Source organism: Anomaloglossus baeobatrachus, chromosome 2 (assembly GCF_048569485.1).
Source record: "Anomaloglossus baeobatrachus isolate aAnoBae1 chromosome 2, aAnoBae1.hap1, whole genome shotgun sequence".
Lineage (NCBI taxonomy): Eukaryota > Metazoa > Chordata > Amphibia > Anura > Aromobatidae > Anomaloglossus > Anomaloglossus baeobatrachus.
The window spans coordinates 333,975,655-334,001,842 of NC_134354.1; the positions used below are offsets into that span (position 1 = coordinate 333,975,655).

General features: G+C 45.0%; 1 protein-coding gene across 5 annotated transcripts in view; it reads left to right on the forward strand.

Moving 5' to 3' along the window:
- Positions 1-26,188, forward strand: part of LOC142289985 (arf-GAP with SH3 domain, ANK repeat and PH domain-containing protein 3-like) — a 224,445-nt gene that overhangs the window by 6,818 nt on the left and 191,439 nt on the right. The window contains exons 3-7 of one of the 5 annotated variants that reach the window (XM_075333929.1): positions 76-245; positions 860-934; positions 1,014-1,063; positions 24,531-24,624; positions 24,726-24,811. In XM_075333929.1, the coding sequence (XP_075190044.1) occupies positions 76-245; positions 860-934; positions 1,014-1,063; positions 24,531-24,624; positions 24,726-24,811 (475 nt within the window). Of the gene's footprint in view, positions 1-75; positions 246-859; positions 935-1,013; positions 1,064-24,530; positions 24,625-24,725; positions 24,812-26,188 lie in introns of those variants that run through there. The other 4 variants (XM_075333930.1, XM_075333931.1, XM_075333932.1 and 1 more) reach the window with 4 other exon arrangements.

The following is a 26,188-nucleotide window of genomic DNA, read 5'->3' on the forward strand; positions in this document are numbered from 1 at the left end:
CTGACAGTAGAACTGCCTACAATGTATTGACACGTTTCGAGGCTGGTTTCCCTCTTCTGTTTGTATGAATCTCAGGTAATCTCTCTTATGAACTTCCAGCTTTTGTGGAAGCTCAGGAAAGTTTTGTGGAAGCTCTGCAGGCTTTGGGGTCCAACCAGCTCTCAACCACCAACCATGAACTAACCACAGGCTTCCTGAACTTGTCTGTCCTTTCGAGGGAGCTGGGTGCACTTTTCAGTAACATGGTGAGTGTATTTTTATGACACAACTCTCATAAGTTCCCACTTCATGAATTTTCAACATTAGCTCCCCACCCCTGTATGTTACTGTGGTGCTGACAGCACATTTTCCTCTTCATATGGCTCCAATTAAAGAGAAACACCCATAGAACTTGTGGGAGTATACAGACTAAAGTGTCAGAGGGGGAAAAGGGAAGTATTACAAAGATGAAAGCAAAGGGCAATGCAATAAACTATGCAAGAGGTTAATACAGAGATTTTTTTATATTACGTGCAACTGCTCTTTCGGAGAATATTGTGTCTATTAATGAAATAGTCGATTTTTCAGCTTTATTCTCCCTCTGATTCTCTAGCTGTAATGGTTTTCTTTAGTTGCCAAGCGAACCACAACTCTTGGCTATATACAGTATGTCATACTTATGCAAAGCCTCAAAGCACAATTTGCTGATATCAGCAGATGTGAGAGTATTAGCGTAAGGCTCCAGATGGGGACAGTATGCACAATGGTTAACTGTTCAATTACATATCTTTAGCAAAAATGCAGTACAAGCTTTTCAGTAAGAAAGTTTGTTTCTAAAAAAAAAAGTACATTCCTTTAACCATTTAATGTGTTTTGCTAGATACACAACCTGAACAGCATCCTCTCTTTTCCTGTGGACTCTTTACTACGTGGAGATTTAAAAGATGGACGAATGGTGAGTTGAGTCATTTTCCTTGTTGAATTATATAGTCCTAGTGTTTATCTGCCTAACACCTCGGTATATGTCACTACAGGAGCAGAGGAAACAGGCAGACAGGAGCTGGAAGGAATGTGAGATAAGAATGTAAGATTACTGCGGATTGGGGGAGAACTGTGGGGTTTTCATGCTCAAAATCCTCAACTATGTCTGATATCCATATTTTTGGACTTTTATTAGTATCAGTACAGTGTTATTTAATCATTGATGGAGGCCAGGTTTTATACAAACTTAAATATTGGTGAAAAGATATGAAAACACTTAAAAAAATGTAGTCAAAAATCTTTTTTTTTTCATTACTTGTATGGGTTTGTTCTAGAATACCATCTGCTTAACTCCAAAGCAGTGTAGCTATCAATTACTTGTTTCTATCTTTATTGCTGGTAAAATACAGGTGTGGAAAGAAACAAACTTTCCAAATCGTATTGTTTGTTTGTAAATGCTAGTTGAAGTGTCTTTTGATCTCAAGGGTGATGGTGCTTTGAAGGTGATTTGGGTTGAAGGTGATGGCCAATATGAGAATAAATTGGAGATTCTGACAAAAACGTTTTATGAGATTAATGCCCTGTGCGCACTAGAAAATTAAATTTTCTTAAGAAAATTCCGCAAGCTCTTAAAGATTTCCGCACCTGCGGGAAAAAACGCAAAAAATCCTCACCGAAATCCACATGCGGTATGTTGTGTATTGTTGCGGATTTGGTGCGGAATTGCCGCAAGTTGTTCCCTGCGGGATTTCACAGTTCTCCCCGCTCCTGCTGTCCGTGGTGCTTTTGTCCCGCGTGGCTGCTTCCGGCGCTCTGCTGTTTACGGGTCAGCTGTGCACTGCATAACTGCATATGCATGAGCCAGCCTGGAAGCAGGAGAGCAGTGTCCGGAGGCAGCCTAGCAGGAGAAGGTGAGTATAAGATCAGCGGTGACTTCAGTCAGCTGATGTGCAGTGACCGCTGGAGTCCTCCACCTGGAGTCCTCCACCTGTCCCTGCAAAGCACATCAGTGAAGTCACCGCTGATCCGGGCGGCTCACTTCACTTGCGTCCTGACCCTCACAGCAAGCAGTCATGGTCTATGGCGCTCACTGTGAGTGCCAGGTGTAGCAGAGCTGGAAGCGTCGTGGGACATCTTGTGGATTACGTCGGACCTGGAGGGCTGTTATTAGGGGTTAATAAAGTGGTGAAAGAGGGGGCTTTTTTGTCTTTTATTTCAAATAAAGGATTTTTGGGGTGTTTGTGCTTATTTACTTTCACTTGCAGTTTAGTGATGAGGGGGTGTCATATAGACGCCTGCCATCACTAAACTAGGATTTAGTGGCAGCTATGGGCTGCTGCCATTAACTCCATCATTACTCCGATTGTCACCGCATCGCGGCAACGGGAAGTGCCGGGAAAAGTCCGGGCCTGTCGCATCTAATGGGTGCGGCAATTCCGAACGGCTGCTGGCTGATATTTTTAGGCCGGGGGCTCCCATAACGTGGGGCTCCCCATCCTGAGAATACTAGCCCTCAGCTGTGAGGGTTTATCCAGGCTGGTTATCGAAAGTGAGGGGGACCGCACGCCGTTTTTTTTAAATTATTTATTTAATTTACTGTACGCTATAGACCCACCCACCGGCGGCTGTGATTGGTTGCATTGAGACAGCTGTCACTCAGTGTGGGGGTGTGTCTGCCTGCAACCAATCACAGCCACCGGTGAGCAGGGAAGGAGTGAATACGAGATTGGATAATGAGCCGGTTCTGGAAGATGAAAGAGCTGCCACGGGAGCAGTGTGACAGCCGCCCGGTCATCGGTGAGTATGAAGCGCTTGCTCCTACCCCTTTGGGCAAGATTCTGTTCCCCATAAACTTTATATGGGTAGCAGCATCTGGCCAGATACCGGGGATCAATCCTCCGCCGACCCAGAGTCAGCGGGTGATTAATCTGCCAGCCCTCGAAACCGCAGGGACCTGCGGAAAAGAAATGACATGCAATTGTTTTTGTTGCAGGAATCCCGCAGCAAAACAAGCAGCTGTCAAAATCCGCATAGTGCGCACAGCATTTTTTTTCCCATAGGATTTGCTGGTGAATCACTGCAGAGATGTTATGAACATTTTCTGCAGCGAAACATGCAGCAAATCCGCAGGAAATCCGCGGCAAAAAACGGCAAGTGCGCACAGGGCCTAAAACTATTGAAGGGAACTTGTCACCAGGTTTTTCCCTTGTAAGCTGTGGCCACTCATCTATGGGCAGTCCGGTCCGATGGGCGTCAATGGTCTTAATCTGGTGACCTCCTTTCTTCTTCTGTCTTCCTACTTTGTGTGGATGATGCGTCCTACGTCATACACAGTCTGCCCATCGTGCTCCTGTGCAGGCATACTTCTCTTTGCATTGCCAAGGGCAGAGCAAAGTACTGTAATACGTATGCGCGTGGATAGGTCAAAGAGCCCTCGTGCATGTGCACTACACTACATTGCTGTGCTCTGCTCTCGTCAGAAGAATTGTAATGTACATGTGCAGAGAAAGGTCAAAGAGCACCCACTCATGCTCACTACAACACTTTGCTGTGCCTTTAGCAGGGCAAATAGAAGTGTCCCTGCGCAGGAGCACGACAGGGGAGACTGTGTAGATGACGTAAGATGCATCATCCACACAAAGCAAGAAGAGAGTACACCCCAGAACAAGATCAACAGCGCCCATTGAAACGGACTGCCTCCTAGGTGAGTAAAATAAAAGCTATTTTTTACATTATGCAGAGTGGATTGGGGACATATATACAGCATTCTAGAATACTGTATATAAGAGCTTACTGGTGGTTTCTGCAGTTTTCATAGGGAAAACCTGGTGACAGGTTCTCTTTTATATTTTAAAATAACCTCAAGACATTTTAGTATTTCTAGCTTTAGTTGCTTAGTGAGAATCTAACTTGTTTAGGTGATCTTATAGATCAGTGATGGCGAACCTATGGCACGCGTGCCAGACTGGGCACGCTGAGCCTTTTCTGCTGGCATGCGCGCTGTCACCATATTCAACCACTTTGAACTGTCGGTGTTATCGCGCCGGCAGTTCAAAGTGGTGTTTGAGCAGAGACATTTCTCCTCCCTCTGACACCCCCCCTCTCCTGGGCCGCAGGCCTGTTGCCTAGGAGATGGAGGAGTGCCAGAAAGGGGCACCTGCGTCTTGTGGCCGCGCGGGAACTTCTTGAGTACCCAGCGGCGCGCAGTGGAGGAGCGAGTGCTAGAAGGAGAGTTTTTTTTACTTTTTTTTTTTTATTTTTAAGCTGTGTGCGGCTGTGCCAAGGTACAGTGCCCTCACGGGGCAAACAGAGCATGGGGCAAACATGGAGGGCATGGGACAAACAGAGCACGGGGCAAAACAAACAGAGCATGGGGCAAACAGAACACGAAGCAAACAAACAGAGCACGGGGCAAGCAAACAGAGCACGGGGCAAGCAAACAGAGCACGGGGCAAACAACCAGAGCACGGGGCAAACAATCAGAGCACGGGGCAAACAGAGCACGGGGCAAACAAACAGAGCACGGGGCAAACAAACAGAGCATGGGGCAAACAAACAGAGCATGGGGCAAGCAAACAGAGCACGGGGCAAACAAACAGAGCACGGGGCAAACAAACAGAGCACGGGGCAAACAATCAGAGCACGGGGCAAACAGAGCACGGGGCAAACAAACAGAGCACGGGGCAAACAAACAGAGCATGGGGCAAACAAACAGAGCATGGGGAAAGCAAACAGAGCACGGGGCAAACAAACAGAGCACGGGGCAAACAATCAGAGCACGGGGCAAACAGAGCACGGGGCAAACAAACAGTGCACGGGGCAAACAATCAGAGCACGGGGCAAACAGAGCACGGGGCAAACAAACAGTGCACAGGGCAAACAAACAGAGCACATGGAAAACAAACAGAGCACGGGGAAAACAGAGCACGGGGCAAACATGGCTGCAAGGATGGGGGGAAACATGGCTGCAAGGATGGGGGAAACCTGGCTGCAAGGATGGGGGGGAAACATGGCTGCAAAGATGGGGGGGAAACATGGCTGCAAAGATGGGGGAAACATGCAAAGATGGAGAGAAACGTGCAAAGATGGGGGAAACGTGCAAGGATGGGGGAAACATGGCTGCAAGGATGGGGGAAACATGCAAGGATGGGGGAAACATGGCTGCAAGGATGGGTGGAAACATGCAAGGATGGAGGAAACATGGCTGCAAGGATGGGGGAAACATGGCTGCAAGGATGGGGGAAACATGGCTGCAAAGGTGGGGGAAACATGCAAAGATGGGGGAAACATGACTGCAAGGATGGGGGGAAACATGACTGCAAGGATGGGGACAACATGCAAGGATGGGGGGAAACATGGCTACAAGGATGGGGGGGAACATGGCTGCAAGGATGGGGGGAAACATGCCAGGATGGGGTACATTTAGCAGGAAGGGGAACATGCCAGGAAGGGGTACATTTACCAGGATGGGGGATACATTTACCAGGATGGGGGGGAAACATGTCAGGATGGGGGTACATGAACATGCCAGGATGAGGAAACATGCCAGGATGGGGAACATTTAGCAGGAAGGGTGACATTTACCAGGATGGGGTACGTTTACCAGGAAAGGGGACATTTACTAGGATACGGGAACATGCCTGGATGGAGTACATTTACCAGGATGGGGTCATTTAACAGCATGGGGAACATGCCAGGATGGGATACATTTACAATGATGGGGTACATTTACCAGAATGGAGGACATTTACCAGGAATGGGGTACATGCCGGGATGGGGTACATTTACCAGGATGGGGAATATGCCGGGATGGGGTACATTTACCAGGATGGGGCCATGATGGGGACAAATATACCAGAATGTAGGAAATATATATCAGGATGGGGGACATGTTTACCAGGAAGTGGCCCAGGAAGGGGACATAACTACACAATGAAGGGGCAGGGGAGCAACTCGTACGTCTTTATGAGATTTCAAGATGTTCAGACTTTGAAATGTAGATGTGGATTACAGGGTGACATCTGATTGCATTCCAGGCTAAAATCTCTGTCTAATATGCTGCAATTTTTTTCCAGAAAGATCAATCCAGGGGCTCAGCTTCAATGTGTGGTAAGCATGCATGAGCGTGATGCCCCCTGCTGAAGAGAAGACTGCAAAGGTAAGGTTACAATCAATTCTTTACATAATAGGATTGGTTGGCACTTCGGAAAAAAAAATGGGTTTAGGGCTATAGTTTGGGCACTCGGCCTGTGAAAGGTTCGCCATGACTGTTATAGATGAAACATTTTAGTCTCTATGAACTTCTTGGAAGATTTATGCTATGAAGCATAAGGGAAATATTTAGGCAGAAGCCAAAGAATGTTCCTTGTGTTACTGACTGCAGTGCTAATTATGTAACCCGCTTTCTGACTATGTGGGGTACTTAAGAGGCTATATGTTTTTGAGTCAGAGTGCAAATGGAATATTACGTACACTGTAGACTTTTGTATTCGAAAAACATATCTGAAGGTCCGCAGACACAAAGGTAGGCTACCAAAGTAATTAATAGTTAAAGAGGTTTTTTTTATTACTTAAATGCATACATATGGAGACAAAAAAATAATTTTTACAATTGGGTTTCATGAAAGAAATTGCAATGTTTTGCTTTTACAGGCTCTGTTTCCCTGCACATTTAACATTGATGTGATATGTGGTCATAAATCAGCTGAGTGGAACAGACAGATTAGAGCATCACAAACTCCCTTTCAGATCATCATAGACTGACAGTATCTCAATTAAAGGAGTTAACTTTCAGTAATGAATGTCCCTGTCATGCAGTCTTCGGCTTTGCAGTCGCTGGGTGTCATGGCAGTGTCGAACACTGTTCACACCGACTCTGACAAGCAGCCTGAGGTCTCTTAGTTGTGCTGCCTCACTCGGGAGTCGGCTGTGTTTTGCTTCACTACTGTACAGTCCAGCAAGAGTTAATTCCTGCTGGCTTGTGAAATGTTGCTAGGAGGTCAGGCTCCTAATGACCATTCACAGCCGCCTTCACTCTTTATAAGGTTCTGGATCTAGTTGCTTGTCGCCAAATATAGCTCAGCATTGCACCTGCGATATTGGTCCTTATTGTACTGATCTAGAACCTGGTGATCTGTTGTATGCTTTCCTGAGTGGTGTGGAAATATGCCAGTTGTTAGTTTATTTCCTCCCTGTATTTTATTTACTCTAGGGTTCGTATTGTCTCTCTCTCATGTCTGATACAGTGTGCATGAGTTTTGGTTCTTTCCCCTGTCTGTGTTATTTGTGGGGTTTGCTTCTCCGGTCTCAGCCCTCTTCTGGGGTAGGGGAGAGCGGGTGTAAGATCAGGACTTAAACAGGAGTTAGGGTCACGCTGGCGACTCAGACCTAGCTACCATGAAGCTTACCTCTGGGATAAGGGACAGCGCAGGGTCCCTGGTTTGAGGGTCAGCTTTAAGGACCTAATTCTGTTACCCTGATTCCCTGTGACATTATATTCGGCCTCCTCATATTTTTTTAATGGATCCTATTACCGGCCTCGCAAAACAAATGCAGGTGCTGACACTCCAGTTAGCAGAACTCAAGGGGGCGGTGCAGCTTCAAGTTCAGTCATCTACTGTGACACAGGGCACAGTAGTTGTCAGTGCACCTGAACCAAAACTGCCGCTTCCTAAGTGATTTTCAGGGGATCGCAGTCGGTTAGGTTTGTCTCCTTCCGGGAGGTGTGCAAGCTGTACTTCCACCTGTGTCCCCTATCTTTTGGGGGTGAGTCTCAGCGTGTAGGTATCGTTGTGTTTCCCTACTTATTGGTGACCCACAAGCATGGGCCTTTTCCTTGCCTTCCGATTCCCCTGTGTTGTGGACGGTGGACAGTTCTGTTTTTTTTCTGTGCTTGGACTTAATTATGACGACCCCGATAAGGTGTCTTTGGCCAAGTCCAAAATCCATTCACTTAAACAGGGGAATCAACCGACGCAGGATTACTGCACAGAATTCCGGCACTGGTCGGTAGACACGCTGTAGAACAACCCTACTCTCAATAGCCAGTTTTTTTAGGATGTTTCAGAGAGGAGGCGCTGGTGATGTATGAGGCCTCTTCCTCTCTGGAGTCTTCTATGGCGCTGGTAATCCATATCGACCACCATTTTCATCAAAACTCTCACAATGCTACATCTTTCTGAATTGGGGCAGCAGCTCCAGTACCTTCCTCGGAGACCTCGGTCGAGCTCATGCAGCTTGGTGGGACGACTCAGGCTATGAGAGAGTCTTATGCTCCTAGAGCAGGAGGGTTCTATTTTTTTACTGCAGCAAAAGGGACCATTTCATTAGTGTGTGTCCTTTGGTGCCTAAGAAAGGCGACTGTCGAAAAACTACTAGGCCCAGGAGGATTGAGGGTTTCCTGCCTGGGTCTACGCATCTCCTCCATGGTGGTCAATCAGTGCCTGTTACCTGCCAAGGTAAAAATGAGGCCATGAGGTGGCCATTAAGATGTTTTTGCATAGTGGTGCCAGGACCAATATCATTGACGAGCACTTTGTCCGCTCATCTGGGTTAAGGGTAGACGACTTCCCCAGTCCTGTCTGGATTGTTGTCATCGACTTGTCACCTCTGTCCCAGGGGGTTTTCAAAGAATGCACAGATGATTTGGAACTCTGCATTGGACTCCTGCATTCTAAGCGTGTCACCTGTCAGGTGCTCAAAAAACTACTTGCACCCGTTGTGTTGGGGTTACCTTGGCTCTCCTTATAAAACCCAGTAGTTTATTGGACGACTCAGGACATCATTCAGTGAAGCCCATACTGTAAGGAACACTGTCTGGGGACCTGTGTCTCGACCGTTACTCCCAGTATTCCTGAGTCGTTGTCTGAGTTTATGGATGTATCCTGGGAAAAAGGTTGCCAGGAGTTGCTGCTGCACAGACCTTACAACTGCACAATTAGGTTCAAGCCTAGGGCAAGGTTGCCCAAGTGCAAATTGTACAATCTATCCAGTCCAGAGAGACTAGCTCTCAAGGAGTATATCGCTGAGAGGTTGGCCAATGGTATCATTAGGCCTTCATCTTCTCCGATTGCGGCAAGTTTTTTCTTTGTTAAAAAAGGATGGTGGATTACACCTATGTCAGGATTTTCAGGAAACCTATCATCTTATCAGGGTCCATGAAAGGGATGAGTAGAAGATGATGTTTAATACTCCAGAGGGTCACTATGAAAATCAGATAATGCCCTTGGGTTTAACTAATGTACCTGCTGTATTCTAACATTTTGTGAATGATGTGTTTGCTCACCTTTTGGGTAAATTTGTTATCGTATACCTGGATGACATACTAATTTACTCTCATGTTTGAAGGTCACATATGGAACACATTAGACAAGTATTGCAGTTACTCAGGGCAACCTAGCTTTTCGCTAAGCTTGTAAAGTATTTTATTGGCTTTTCAGATGTTAACTTTTTTGAGTTCATTTCCGCAAATCGGTTCAGGTTGGATCCCTCTAAGGTGCAGGCTATTTTAAATTAGGACCGTTCTGAGAACCTGAAAGCGCTATAGTGGTTCATAGATTTCGCCATTTATTATAGAAAATTGATTAAGAATTTTTTGACTATTGCAAGACTGCTGACTGAAATGACTGAAAACTGAAAAAGGGGCAGACTTCTCTGACTGGTCTGAAAGTGCTTTACGCACTTTTAATTGTATAAAAAGGTGCTTTGTGTCAGCTCCGGTACTTATACAACCCGAAGTGTCTCTTCCTTTTACAGTGGAGGTGGACACATCTGAGATAGGTGTAGGGGCTGTATTGTCTCAGTGTCTGTCTCTTGGTAAGCCTCGCCCATGTGCCTTCTTTTCTAGGAAGTTGTCACCAGCCGAACATAACTACAACATAGGTAATAGGGAGTAGAGATAAGCGAACCTGAGGCTCAGGTTCTTAAACCGACTTCCAAATGAACAAAGTTCGTTTGGAAGTTTGTGTGAGTCTAGAGTGCAAACTACTCAGGTGAGCAGCACTGTGCTTGAGTAGGATTGATGCTCAGCCCTGTGCAAGCCACGTGCAGTGTTTGAACAGCTCGCTCTGGAGTTAAAATCAGCATAATCTGATGTGATGTGCACACACATAAAAAAAAAAATTGAAAAACCTCACCCACCCCTGGAAATGTTCTGGTTATGAATGGCTGCATGTGGGCAGATACACAAACTGCACAATTATTGACTACCTTATCTAAGGTTTGAATGGGCCCTGAAAACTGAACCTCCAAAGGTAATATTGGTCCGAGTGGAATGCAATGTTTTATCGCATTCCACTCGTTCCGATTTTCATGCCGTGTGTCTTAGGTCTAAGTGTGAGGTTGACTGTGGACATGTGCTAGGTCTGGATCTGTGTGTTGGTGATTGGGTGTGGCTATCCACTAAAAACATCAAGCTTAAGTTACCATCTCTTAAATTGGGACCGCAGTCCATTCCAGATTTCTGCCATCATCAATCCGCTGGCCTTCTGGTCGGCGTTACCTTCAGTATACATAATCCATAATGTGTTCCACAAATCTTTTTTAAAGAGATTAGTAGGTTTGAGAACCTCTCTTGCCGCCTCTGGACCTCCGGTTTTGGTTAACGGTTCCTTGGAGTTTGAGGTGTCTAGAGTCATTGTCTCCCGGTTGGTTTGTCGTTCTCTAGAGTATCTAGTGCACTTTTGGGGTTATGGTCCGGAGGAGAGGACTTGGGTGCCAGCATCAGGTATCCATGAAGAGTGCCTTGTAAGGGCTTTTCATCGCCGCCATCCTGAGGCCCCTTGTAAAAGGAAGGGAACTGTCATGTGGTGTTTGGCTTTGCACTCGCTGGGTGTCATGTTGGTGTCGGACTATGTTCACACCTCAAGGTTTGACAAGTAGCCTGAGGTCTCTTAGTTGTACAGGAGTTTAGGCTGCTATTGACCGTTCACAGCCGCCTTCACCCTTTATAAGGTTCTGGATCTGGTTGCTTGTCGTCGAATATAGCTCAATGTTGCTTTTGTGATATCGGTCCTTATCTGTCTGTGTTGTTTGTGGGGTTTGCTTCCTCGGTCCTGGCCCTCTCCTGGGGGGGGGAGAGGGGGTGTAAGATCAGGGCTTAAACAGGAGTTAGGGTCATGCTGGTAGCCCAGACCTAGCGTCCATCAAGGGTACCTGTGGGGTAAGGGTCAGTGCAGAGTCCCTATTTTGCGTCCCCTGCTAAAGGTTATTATAGAGAAGTAAATTGTGCAGTAGAAATGAATTCCTGATAGGCTATTCATATTTTGATTGGTGATTGGTCTTTATTAGCGTGAATCTGAGGTTCGCGGTTTGGTATTTGTACCAAACACAGACTTTACACAAAAAACAAAGTTCGATTTTGGAATTGGTATGCAAACCACTCGTGGGAGCATTGCTGTGCTCAGGTACGCTCAGTGCTGAGCCCAGTGCGAGCCGCTTGCAGTGTTTGTATGTTCTCTACTGAGGGTAACAAAAAATAAAAATGAAAAAAACCTGTCAACTCTACCCCAGAAGTTATCTGTTTATGGATGGCAGTATGTGGACGGAGACCCGAGCTGCCCAATTAGTGATTTCCATTGGGGTTCAGGTGAAGTCCCAGTCCCAAACTGAACTTTATCTAAAGTTTGGCTGCATCTGTCGAATCGAACTTCCACGGGTCGGCTCATCTCTAGCCTTTATATGTTTAAAACAAGATTCTTGTGATTCCCTTTCTATCCTATGATTAAGGGTGGTTGTTGCACTAGAAACTTGGCATTTTTAACATTTTTGTTTGATCTTCTTGTTTTTAATAGATTTTCAATAAAAGTTTTTCCTATTTTACTTTTCGATGGATATGCTGTTTCTTTCCTCTTTCTCCTTTAAAATCACGCTGTACTTACTTTCCCTGGATCCACTGGCGAATCTCCATTATTGCCCCCAATGTTTGGCATTGGCTGTGGCACTGACATCACATCAACAGCGTGGCAGCCAGTTAGTGTGCTCAGCAGCTGTGCCTGTGTAGAAATAACAACCTTTTCAGAGCCCCTGAGCACAATGATTTGCTGTCGACTTAACATCAGCACCCAGTCAATGGCAGAAACCACTCGAATCGGCAGAGATTTGGGATACAGGGAATGTGATTACAGCCAGCTTTGTTTCTGTATAATAACCATTAGCAAAGGACATTCATTTACTGAAAGTGAACAACTCCTTTAAAAAGAATCTGTCAGCAGGTTTTTTCTATGTAATCTGAGGACAGCATGAGGTAGAGGCTGAGAGACGATTTCATGGATGTGTCACTTATCAGGCTGAGCTGTTGTTTCCATACAATGAGTGTTTTATTGACAAGAGGTGATCACTGCCTGGACTGGGTCTTGTGTGAGACCTGGTAGGACCATGCCCCTGGCACTATAAGCAACTTGCTGTCACTATACAAAAAGCTGTGGACAGATTCCCTTTAACTAATTTTTCAGCCAGTAATAGCACAACGCGGAAGTTATGGATGGCAAGCAGTGCAAAATTGTCAATTAAACCCAACTGCAAAATTGATTTTAAAAATCAATTACATGCATATACATTTAAATTGCCCCCTAAAGTGGACAACCCCTGTGAGGTAAAGGAAAGGTTATAAAACTTGAAGTTATTGTGTTATGAAAAAAGACAAACCTTGGAGTAATTATGTACAAATATATACAAAGTTGCCATTAAAATTGCCAGAATCAGCTAAACTTCTAGAGAGAAATCCCATTATATTGTTCCATTCAATGGTCTGGACTGTTACCAAATGTAGAGTAATTATAAAGACCAATGTCAAAGAAAACTGGCTATTGTCATTTAAATAGAGGTGACCTCATCTTAAAGGGGTTTTCCAGTTTAACCTCACCTCCCGTGCGGGGCTCCTGTTCCTGGGGCCAACGTGATGTTGTTTGGCGTGGGCCTTGTGTGACGTAACTACATCATCTGAGACCCGGGAACGCGAGCGCTGGCACTGGAGGTATCAGCTTTTTTATTTTAATGGAGCCAAACATGGGGAAACAGAAGAGGCTGTCCTAGTAGTGGACAACCCCTTTAATACTATGGTTATACCAAAGGAACTATGTTTAAAAAATGTATCTCTTTTTCATTAAAAAAGAAATCTAAATGACAAGTTCCAACAATTATCATACAGTGTTCATTTATAAGCGAACTGTCCATTACTTCATATTAGCGATCGGACATTGCTTCATGACTCCATTGCAGGAGGATACATATAAATACAAATTGCTAGACCGTAGCTATCTTACCAATCTACTACTGACAACTTATTATGTCTGTCACTAAAGGAATTGTATCGTCTTCACACTGCGCAGTAAACATACATTGTATACTGTAACTTTCTTTCCTTGAAGCATAATGGTTCTAGCCATTGTTCTGGTTAGGAGTATACAGTTACAATAAATATTATTCCCCCTTGGAATTTAGGGTTATATTATCACAAACGTTCTGTTGTTTGCAATAAACCAATGAAGCAAAAACAATTTAAATACCTCAACAAAACAAATATAACAATCGGTGTCTCCAAATTCAACACAAAATGCCACTTTTAATGGCTACTGCAGTTTCAGAATTATTTACGCCTTCATAGCAAGCATCTATAGTACATAGCAGAGCCCCTCTGGCTGTTATGACCTGCTGCAAACATGACGCGTAGCCAGACATTAACTGCTGGCAGTGTTCCTGAGGGATCTTAGTGCATTCCTCAAGGACGGTGTCTTCTGATTAAATAATATTCTTGGTTTGACAGGACAGTGGTCCAAGAAGTAAAAAAAAAACTATTGCCTTGCACAAACAAGGAAAAGAAAAAGACAGCAAAGGCACGAAATGCTCCTGGAAATTCAGTTGGTAGAATGTTTCGCAAGTTAAAGGATCACTGGCTACACTACCTGGACTTGGCAGAAGGAGGAAGCAATCAAGATTCCCGGGAAGACACCCTATACTGCCTACACACAAGTCATTTGGCCCACATTTACTGGACTGTTCACACAGGTTGAGGGGCACTAATAGGACAGAATGATTGCCAAAAATGCTTGTATTGTCACCACGCAGTAAACCTACAAAATATGCCCAGAAAAAGGATTGGTTCCCAAAACAAATGTATAAACCTAATAACACATTTTATTGAATACACATAATTAAAAGCATTACAAAGTGTATTTGGGGACAGTGTACAGAGAAACAAAGTTCATATAGTGCTCAATCATATACTTTTGGAATAATGCAATACATATTTCAGTCATAGCATAATGATAGCATAATATGCATAAAAAAGATATATAGACACAGTGGGAAGCCGTCATTTATTTCATGGGTTATGAAGGAATAACAATATATCTGCTCAAATGTATCAGTATATAATAAAGTGCCAGTGCAAAGATAATTGTGCAGCTTGTAATAAATAATTGAAAAACATAAGTATAAGGTGGTAATAGTATAGAGGCTATAATAAAAGTTAATAAATAATAAGACGCCAGTGCATAACAGCAGATAGATGATGCCCTCATACTGGAGGGAAACCTCTCATTACATTTCCATCTATAAAAGGTAAGTATACATACAGAAATATGCACAACAGGTAAAGTAGACAATGGTTACCTAGAGAAAGACACAGACCGCTTCTAACACACGTTACGCGTCAGATTTGTTAGAGGAGTTACATTCAGTGAGAAAAGAGAGTATCTTTTATACATCATAGGCAATAAATACCTTAAGAAGCAGCAGCTGATGGCAGCACCTCTCTCATGTCCGTGCTATCCAGTGTCACCGGGTTCGGCATCTGACGTCACTGGGTCACACCTCCCATAGGAGGAAAGTGATCGGAAGTGATGTTCTGGAAATGCATCGCCAGTGCTCACAGCAGTACTCTTGTATAGCAGAAATGAAACTTTAAGAGCAAAAGTATGCAACTGCATATATGGGTGAACAAGTCAGGGGTACTGAAACAAGAATAATAATAGATACATGGCAGTCATCTAAAGATAAATATACAGTCATGGATGAAAGTGTTGGCACCCTTGAAATTGTACCAGAAAAGTATTTCTCCTAGAAAATTATTGCAATTACACGTGTTTTGTTATACACACGTTTACTTCCTTTGTGTGTCTTGGAGTAATACAAAAAAACAGAGGAAAAAAAGGCAAATTGGACATAATTTCACACAAAACTCCAATAATGGGCTGGACAAAATTGTTGGCACCCTCAACTTAATATTTGGTTGCACGCCCTTTGAAATAAATAACTGTAATCAATCACTTCCTATAACCATCAACAAGCTTCACTTAACTTGAATTTTGGACCAGTTTTTTTCTGCAAACTGCTCCAGGTCTCATATATGAAAGGTACCTTCTCCCAATAGCAATTTTAACCGCTTTAGGACCACTGACGGTATATAAACGTCTTTGTGCAGAGACGACGTTTATCAACGGCCTATGGTCAGGAAGGGATAGCGACCCCCTGCATGCTGCCATCAATGGATTTCAAGTGCAGAACAGTAGTTCTGCCCGGAGCCATCACCAGGACCTAATTAGATCAGGTTCTGGTGATGTTAACCCTTTGCAATCGTCTATGTGCTGTGATCAATAGTGATCACAGCATATAGAAGGGTTTCCTGCGTCACGATCACGGAGGACCTGAGGGTTGTCATGGCAACAGGAGGTCACATGATGACTTCCTGGTCTGCCATGTACTATGGCCTGTCAGATTCAGGCTGCAGCAGGGTCTGATAGGTGATCTGCAGTCTGACATTGCCAGTATAATGCATTGCTGTGCTTCTGCTGCATGGCAATGCATTATACCAGCGATCAGACTAGGAAAAGTTAAAGTCCCATATAGGGACCAGGTAAATAAGTTAAGACTTTGGGTACGGGGAGGAACTGCTCTAGAAGGCAAACGAGGAGTCCCCGTACCCCAGTTGGTGACAGACACATTGCTAACATCTTAAGAACTCTCCAGCGCTTTGTTTCCATCTATTTCTGGGTGCTTTTTGAAGTATGTTTGGTGTTTTGACCAATCAAGGCACCCAGTCAAGGCAAAACAACCCCAAAACATCTTTGAACCTCCACCATATTTGACTGTATGTACTGTATTCTTATCTTCGTAGGCCTCATTCTTCTTTCGATAAACAGTAGAATGATGTGTTTCACCCAAAAGCTCTATCTTTGTCTCATCTGTACACAAGATGCTTTCCCAGAAGGATTTGAGCTTACTCATATATAGTTTGGCAAGCTGCAGTCTAGCTTTTTTATGTCACCATGTCAGCAGTGTGGTCCTCCTGGGTCTCCTGCCTTAGCGTTTCATTTAATTCAAATGTTGACGGATAGTTCACGCTGATACTGATGCACGTGATCCTATAGGACAGCTTGAATTTCTTTGGAACTTTATTGGGCCTCCTTATGCACTATCTGGACTATCCTGCATTTCAGCCTTTCATCAATATTTCTCTAACATCCACGTCCAGGGAGATTAGCTACAGTGCCATGCATTGTAAATTTCTTGACTATGTTAGGCACCGTGGATAACGAAATGCCAAGCTCTTTAGAGATGAACTTGTAACTTTGAGATTCTTCATATTTTTCAGCAATTTTTCAAGTACTTAGATGGTTTTTTTCTCTTTTTGTTCTCCATGCTTTTTTATGTCACACACAGACACATAATGCAAAGATTGAAAGAACTTCTCCCCTTTTTATCTGGTTTCAGGTGGCATTTTCATATTGTCATGTTATTCGCCACAGGTGACTTTGAACGAGCATCACATGCTTGAAGCAATGTTATTTACCCATAATTTTAGAAATGTGCCAACAATTTTTCCTGGCCAATTTTTCAGGCTGTGTGTAAATTTATGTCTAATTTGCCTTTTTTTTGTGTTGTTCTAATACAGACAAAGGAAATATAAATGTATATATCAAAACATGTAATTGCAATAATTTTCTGGGAGAAATGTTAATGTTCCGCAAACAAGTTCAAGGATGCTATCACTTTCGGCCATGACTGTAAATCAATAAAGATATTTAAAGTATAGCAGCAGGAAAAGAACAAAGAGAGAAAAAAGGGGGAATATGTTACCAAGACATTAATTGCTGCCCGCTAATGGGAAAAAGTATAGGTAGCACAAACGTAAGAATATTATTATGGTAGATAAAACTAAGTGTAGTGTAGAATGATGAAAATGGCCACTGAAACAAAAGAAATGAACAGAAAATACAAGAGGTAGAATTACAGAGGAAGAAAAGATAACATATTGATTGCCAATATACAGCATCATGTTATCAACAGAGAACCCCTTGTCTACACTGTACTATGTTGTGTTAATGTTTTTTTTTTTTTTTTGCTGCCGACCAGGGTCGGACTGGCCCACTGGGGAATCGGAGGATCCTTCGGTGGGCCCAGGCTCTGGCACTTGCTGGCAGGGCTATCATCCTTAGTGCCCTTACTGATGGGTCTCGGTAAAGAGCGTGGCCCGGCCGGAGTACTTACGTCGCTTTATCAAGCCCAAGGCTGAGCTGCCCTCTTCACTGGGCCCCAGTCACAGCCACACTATGCAAGGCTAATTTGCATATGATGTGCTTCAGGCACCTCACATGCAAATTAGCTATGTGGACGATGGTGCAAGGGTCAGTAGGGCAGAGCAGGGTCCGGGAGCGTCATCCTGCAGCCCAGCATACAGCAGCGTGATGAGGTTATCATACTGCAACCTCATCATACTGCTGTAGGTAGAGCCGTGGAGGTGGCGAGGATGCCATAGTGGGCGTGGAAAGGTAAGCACTCCATGAGGTGAAGACAGGAGTCGGACAATTGTGGGGGGTGGTGTGGGCCCACCGACCCCAGTCCCTACTTTGCTTCAGCTGAATGTGTGTCCAGAGGCGCACATCCAGCTGAAATGCATTTCGGTGCAGAAAGGATGCTATGTGACATGGGAACCAGGGAGGGTGAGTAAAAAATATTTGGTTTTAGATATATATACAAGGAGCCTGACATATGTACCAGAAGACGCCCATGAGGGGGACATACATACCAGGAGGGGCTCGTATATAACAGGAAGAGCCCAGGAGGGGACATATATACCAGGAGCCTGACATATGTACCAGGAGGGGCCTATGAGGGTGACATACATACCAGGAGGGGAATGTATATAAGAGGAAGAGCCCAGGAGGGCACATATATACCAGGACCGGACATATGTTCTAGGAGGGGCCCATGAGGGTGACATACATAATAGGAAGAGTCCAGGAGGGGATATATATACCAGGAGGGGCCCATAACAGGGACATAACAGGAGGGGCACATATATACCAAAAAGAACAGAGGATGGGAAATATATACTAGGAGCGGGGACATACAGTATGTACCAGGAGGGGCCCAGGAGGATGACATACATACCAGGAGGGGCACATCCTTGTATATACAAGGAACAGCCCAGGAGGAAACATATATACCAGTATACCAGGAGCGGGACATATATACCAGGAGGGGCCCATTAGGGGAACATATACAGTTAGGTCCAGAAATATTTGGACAGTGACACAATTTTCGCGAGTTGGGCTCTGCATGCCACCACATGGATTTGAAATGAAATCTCTACAACAGAATTCAAGTGCAGATTGTAACGTTTAATTTGAAGGTTTGAACAAAAATATCTGATAGAAATTGTAGGAATTGTACACATTTCTTTACAAACACTCCACATTTTAGGAGGTCAAAAGTAATTGGACAAATAAACCAAACCCAAACAAAATATTTTTATTTTCAATATTTTGTTGCGAATCCTTTGGAGGCAATCACTGCCTTAAGTCTGGAACCCATGGACATCACCAAACACTGGGTTTCCTCCTTCTTAATGCTTTGCCAGGCCTTTACAGCCGCAGCCTTCAGGTCTTGCTTGTTTGTGGGTCTTTCCGTCTTAAGTCTGGATTTGAGCAAGTGAAATGCATGCTCAATTGGGTTAAGATCTGGTGATTGACTTGGCCATTGAAGAATGTTCCACTTTTTTGCACTCATGAACTCCTGGGTAGCTTTGGCTGTATGCTTGGGGTCATTGTCCATCTGTACTATGAAGCGCCGTCCGATCAACTTTGCGGCATTTGGCTGAATCTGGGCTGAAAGTATATCCCGGTACACTTCAGAATTCATCTGGCTACTCTTGTCTGCTGTTATGTCATCAATAAACACAAGTGACCCAGTGCCATTGAAAGCCATGCATGCCCATGCCATCACGTTGCCTCCACCATGTTTTACAGAGGATGTGGTGTGCCTTGGATCATGTGCCGTTCCCTTTCTTCTCCAAACGTTTTTCTTTCCATCATTCTGGTACAGGTTGATCTTTGTCTCATCTGTCCATAGAATACTTTTCCAGAACTGAGCTGGCTTCATGAGGTGTTTTTCAGCAAATTTAACTCTGGCCTGTCTATTTTTGGAATTGATGAATGGTTTGCATCTAGATGTGAACCCTTTGTATTTACTTTCATGGAGTCTTCTCTTTACTGTTGACTTAGAGACAGATACACCTACTTCACTGAGAGTGTTCTGGACTTCAGTTGATGTTGTGAACGGGTTCTTCTTCACCAAAGAAAGTATGCGGCGATCATCCACCACTGTTGTCATCCGTGGACACCCAGGCCTTTTTGAGTTCCCAAGCTCACCAGTCAATTCCTTTTTTCTCAGAATGTACCCGACTGTTGATTTTGCTACTCCAAGCATGTCTGCTATCTCTCTGATGGATTTTTTCTTTTTTTTCAGCCTCAGGATGTTCTGCTTCACCTCAATTGAGAGTTCCTTAGACCGCATGTTGTCTGGTCACAGCAACAACTTCCAAATGCAAAACCACACACCTGTAATCAACCCCAGACCTTTTAACTACTTAATTGATTACAGGTTAACGAGGGAGACGCCTTCAGAGTTAATTGCAGCCCTTAGAGTCCCTTGTCCAATTACTTTTGGTCCCTTGAAAAAGAGGAGGCTATGCATTACAGAGCTATGATTCCTAAACCCTTTCTCCGATTTGGATGTGAAAACTCTCATATTGCAGCTGGGAGTGTGCACTTTCAGCCCATATTATATATATAATTGTATTTCTGAACATGTTTTTGTAAACAGCTAAAATAACAAAACTTGTGTCACTGTCCAAATATTTCTGGCCCTGACTGTATACCAAGAGGGTGTTATGTATATACCAGGAAGAGGCCAGGAGGGGGAGATATGTACCAGGAGGGGCCCAGGATGACTGACTGAGCCCTTCCCCCTTTTTCACCCCTGACTGACTGAGTCCCCTCCCCCTGTATCACCCCTGCCTGACTGAGCCCCTCTCCCCAAATTACCTCTGACTAGTGACTATGTCCCTTCTCCCTGTATCAGTCCAGACTGACTGAGCCTCTCTCCCCTGTATGACCTCTGCCTGACTGAGCCTCTCCTCTATATCACCCCTGCCTGACTGCACTCCCTTACCCTGTATAACCCCTGACTGACTACACTCCCTCCCCCTGTGTCACCCCTGACTGGGCTCCTTCTCCCCTTGTATCACCTCTAACTGACTGAACCCCATTCCCCTGTATCACCCCAGACTGACTGCGTCTCATCCTGTTGTATCACCCCTGACTGACTGCGTTCCCTCCCCCTCTATCACCCCTGACTGACTGTGCTCCATTCCCCTATATCACCCCTGACTAACACGGGTTCCCTCTCCCTCTATCACCCCTGACTGACTGCGTCCCCTCCCACTGTATCACCTCTGACTGACTTTAGTTTTCTTCACCCACCACTAACAAAATGAGGCTTTTCATAAAACGTTCTGGCCTTATAGGTAATAGAGAGATTTCCGTAAAGTGTATGGGAGATGTGATGGAAAGCTCTCTTTCGATATCATTCCAATGTCATATATAACTGATTTACGGTCCCCACCACCATTAGTACATATAGTCTGCACATTCACATAATGTATTTGCTGCTGAATTTCTACAATGGAAATCCCACAGCAAATAACAGCAGTAACTTCCATGCAAATATTGTGCAGATATTGCTGCGTTTCCTAGTACATACATGGTTCATTCACCTTTACCACTGATCTCTTCCTTTTGTGTTGCAAAAGATGAAATCAATGATGATTATCTGCAGCATAAATTGACACATTGTTCATTTCTAATCTATAGCACTGGTCAATACGTTTAGTAGTTAATACCCATCCGGGTACATTTATCATTAAGATTTCACCAATATGTGGGTGCTAGCTCTTTTTTTATAACATTAATGCACCACTCCAGCATTTTGCTTTTTTCACCACTGGAGTGGTACTTTTAACCCAAGGTCTCTGCCACTGTCTTAAGCGGGCTTTGCACGTTGCGACATCGCAGGCCGATAATGCGATGTCGCACGCGATAGTGCCCGCCCCCGTCGCAGGTAAGATATCGTGTGATAGTTGGCGTAGCGAAAACTATCGCTACGCCAGCTTCACACGCACTCACCTGCCCTGCGACCGTCGCTCTGGCCGGCGACCCGCCTCCTTCCTAAGGGGGCGGGTCGTGCGGCGTCACAGCGACGTCACACGGCAGGCGGCCAATAGGAGCGGAGGGGCGGAGATGAGCAGGATGTAAACATCCTGCCCAGCTCCTTCCTTCCGCATATCCTACGGAAGCCGCAGTGACGCCGGTAAAAGATGTTCCTCGCTCCTGCGGCTTCACACACAGCGATGTGTGCTGCCGCAGGAGCGAGGAACAACATCGGACCGTCGCGTCAGCGTAATTATGAATTACGCCGACGCTGCAACGATGATACGATTACGACGATTTTGCGTTCGTTAATCGTATCATCAAGGCTTTACACACTACGATATCGCATGCGATGCCGGATGTGCGTCACTTTCAATTTGACCCCACCGACATCGCACCTGCGATGTCGTAGTGTGCAAAGCCGCCCTAAGGTCCAGTCACACTAAACAACTTACCAGCGATCCCAACAATGATAGGGATCGCTGATAAGTTGCTAGGAGGTTGCTGGTGAGATGTCACACTGCGACGCTCCAGCGATCCCACCACCAACCTGACCTGGCAGGGATCGCTGGAGCGTCGCTACACGAGTTGCTGGTGAGCTCACCAGCAACCAGTGACCAGCCCCCAGCGCCGCGTGGAAGATGCTGCGCTTGGTAACTAAGGTAAATATCGGGTAACCAAGGACAGGGCTTCTTGGTTACCCGATGTTTACTGTGGTTACCAGCCTCCGCAGAAGCCGGCTCCTGCTGCCTGCACATTTAGTTGTTGCTGTCTCGCTGTCACACACAGCGATCTGTGTTTCACAGCGGGAGAGCAACAACTAAAAAATGGCCCAGGACATTCAGCAACAACCAACGACCTCACAGCAGGGGCCAGGTTGTTGCTGGATGTCACACACAGCGACATCCCTAGCAACATCGCTGCTACGTCACAAAAGTTGTTCGTTAGCAGCGATGTTGCTAGCGATGTTGCTTAAGGCCCCGCCACAATAAGCAACATCGCTAGCAACATCTCACTGTCAGTGCCGGCTCCTGCTGTGTGCACATGTAGCTGCAGGACACATCGGGTTAATTAACCCGATGTGTGCTGTAGCTAGGAGAGCAGGGAGCCAGCGCTAAGCATTGTGCGCTGCTCCCTGCTCTGTGCACATTTAGCTGCAGTACACATCGGGTAATTAACCCGATGTGTGCTGTAACTAGGAGAGCAAGGAGCCAGCGCTAAGCGGTGTGCGCTGTTCCCTGCTCTGTGCAGCTGCACCCTCTACTCTATACCCTATATATGTACCCTGTGCAGCTGCACCCGGTGTGCGCTGCTCCCTGCTCTGTGCACATTTAGCTGCAGCACACATCGGGTACTTAACCCGATGTGTGCTGTAACTAGGAGAGCAGGGAGCCAGCGCTCAGTGTGCGCTGCTCCCTGCTCTCTGCACGTGTAGCTGCGTGCGCTGGTAACCAAGGTAAATATCGGGTTGGTTACCCGATATTTACCTTAGTTACCAAGCGCAGCATCTTCCACGCGGCGCTGGGGGCTGGTCACTGGTTGCTGGTGAGCTCACCAGCAACTCGTGTAGCGACGCTCCAGCGATCCCTGCCAGGTCAGGTTGCTGGTGGGATCGCTGGAGCGTCGCAGTGTGACATCTCACCAGCAACCTCCTAGCAACTTACCAGCGATCCCTATCGTTGTTGGGATCGTTGGTAAGATGTTTAGTGTGACTGGACCTTTAGTGTGACGGGGCCTTTAGGCTGGAGTCACACTAGCGTATATTCTAATGACCCTCGCCTCCCGCTGTGCTGCCAGCATGAACAGTGTGTCATGCAACTGTGCTCCAATCTTGTGATCTGATGGCAGCTGCGGAGGAGAGGGAGGGATTAATTTCTACATCTACTCCATTGTCAGCTGATGCGATTATTGCACTGCACTTGGATGACATCCGAGTGCAGTCCGATCTTTCACTCGCACCCATAGACTTGTATGGGTGCGAGTGACACGTCTCTCGCTGACAATTGCAGCATGCTGCGATTTTTTTTCCTCAGTCTGATTAGGGCTAACAAAAAACTCACAGATGTGAGCTGCAGCATATCTTACATGGGACCGGGTGCAATGTGAAATTTTCTCGTATTGCACTCGTACGAGTCATACGCTCATGTGATTGTATCCTTATACTCAGTCTGCAGCATTTTCACCTTTTTTTTTTTTCCTGTGGTACCACCTTGTGCGTGCAACTTCTGCCTGCCCATAAATAATAAGTTACTTCACAAGTGCTGAACACAAGTCTATGAGAGCAGAAGGCGGCACTCGACTTGTATTGAGGTGTGATCTCTGGCTCCATGAAACATTGGAGCAGCTGGCAGGTCACAAACTAGCAAACTCGTCAGCTGTAGAGGGTATGAAGATGTCATAAGGGGAGGATAAGAGTAAAGGCTGCTTTACACGCAACGACATTGCTAACGAGATGTCGCTAGGGTCACGGAATTCATGACGCACATCCGGCCTCGTTAGCGACGTTGTTGCGTGTGACACTTACGAGCGACCGCTAACGATCCAAAATACTCACCAAATCGTTGATCGTTGACACCATCGTTCATTTCCCAAATATCGTTGCTCATTTTGCACGCAGATTGTTCGTCGTTCCTGAGGCAGCACACATCGCTACGTGTGACACCCCAGGAACGACTAACAACACCGTACCTGCATCCTCTGGCAACGAGGTGGGAGTGACGTGAATGCGGCTGCTCTCCGCCCTTCCGCTTCTATTGGTGGCCCGCTGATTGACGTCGCTGTGACGCTGCAGGATCCGCCCCCTTAAAAAGAGGTTGTTCGGCGGCCACAGCGACGTCGCTTGGAAGTGTGATGCGTCTTAGCGATATTGTTCGCCACGGGCAGCGATTTGCCCATGACGCACAAACGACGGGGGGCGGGTGCTATCGCTAGCGATGTCGCAGCGTGTAAAGCGGCCTTTAGATCAGGGACCTTAGATGAGAACCCTCACTCCAGCGATAAAAGACCGTATGACTTTGTGGTATAATTACTACCGTCTAATGTGCTAGAAATGATGATTACCTGTGCGTTTTTTCTTCCCTGTAGGGTAAAGAAGGCTCGATCTGGGACCCGAGCAGAATCTGACAGTACGGAGGATGCTGACAGAGAAAAAAAACAGTTTCAGCTTAACTTATGTGAGGTACAAATATACAGAAACATAAGACTAATGATCATGGATAACAAATATGCATATAAACTTTAGATTTTTTTTACGTTCTTCTTTTATGATTCCTTCATCAGTACCTAATCAAATTAGGAGAAATGCAAGTAAAGCAAGGCCCGGATTTCCTGGAGTGTCTCATCAAAGCGTTCCATGCTCAGCACAAGTATGTATTTATGCTTTTTTATTATCACTTTGAAATGTAAAGAATTTCTATGTAATTTTAGTCTTGTGATACACCGTATTTACATTATTATTATTATTTGTGGCTTATTATTATTATTATTATTATTATTATTATTATTTGGAAACTTATCTTCTGACCTTTTCTAAACATGATAGCCATAAAAATAGTGAAATATGCTTCCATATGAAGTGCACTTACCAGATACAGCATACATATGTAGTTCCGAGGAAAAGCTATTATTTATAGCTATGCGCATAAATAATACTATTTTATGCCTAATAAGACTTCTCTACAAATCTCACTAGATCTACATTAAAACCAGGATTTTCCTCAGCAATACAGACACAAAAATGTGATTGTATAAGGCTATATCCACGCTGTGTTTTTTTCTGCTCCTTGAAAATGTCTATTTTTCAAGCTGAGGATGTTATAGGAATCGTCCTTTTTTTTTCTGGAATTTTGTAAATCTGAAGGGATTTTTTTTTATCACTCCTGAGCTCTTTTTCTTATTTTTTTCTGCCTGCTTGTTTGTGTGTATTTTTCTGCGTTTTTTAGACGTATTTTTATTGAGAATTTCCTGACATTTTTTTTAAATCCATGAAATAATAAAAATAAACATTAGAGGTCTTTGAAGCAAACACACAAACAAAACTCACAAAAAGACACCTTGTCACCTTACAAGCGTCCTTTTAGCTTTCCCATTGACTTCTATTGCAAATTATTGAGTTTCTTTCCAGCTGAAAATGCCAGATGAATGGACACGTCACTTCTTTTAAAGAGAATCTGTCATCAGGTTTTTGCTACTTTATCTGAGAACAGCATTATATAGTGGACATGATATAACAGAGTTCTGCCTATGCACAGTGTACACAGAAAGCTGCCAATCAGTGATGGGGGCATATGGAGGACTACATGGCAGCAGGTTTACTAGTCCTCTAGTGATAACCTCCTGCTGGTAAAACTCTACATCATGTTGTCCTCTGATTGGGCAAAAAACCTTGTGACAGATTCGCTTTAAACACTTGGCGTTATTGAAAGCTTGAAGCATTTTACAGAATATTTTTCCATACAAATTTATAGGGATGTTCTTTTGATCATTTTGTTATACTATTTCAAATATTTATTTGAGCAGTCGTGCTAAAAAAAACTGGAGAAAGATACAGCATGAACATTACCTTAGGCTGAGGCCACACGGGGATTAGTGCGAGTCCTCGCATGACACTCGGCTCACGCTCGCAGCACAGCGGGAGCCGAGTGTCTTACGACTGTGGTCCGATCGTGCGATCAGACCACAGCTGCGGAGGGGAGGGCGGGCGCTGAGGAGGGGAGGGATTTATCTCCCTATCTCCTCCGTTG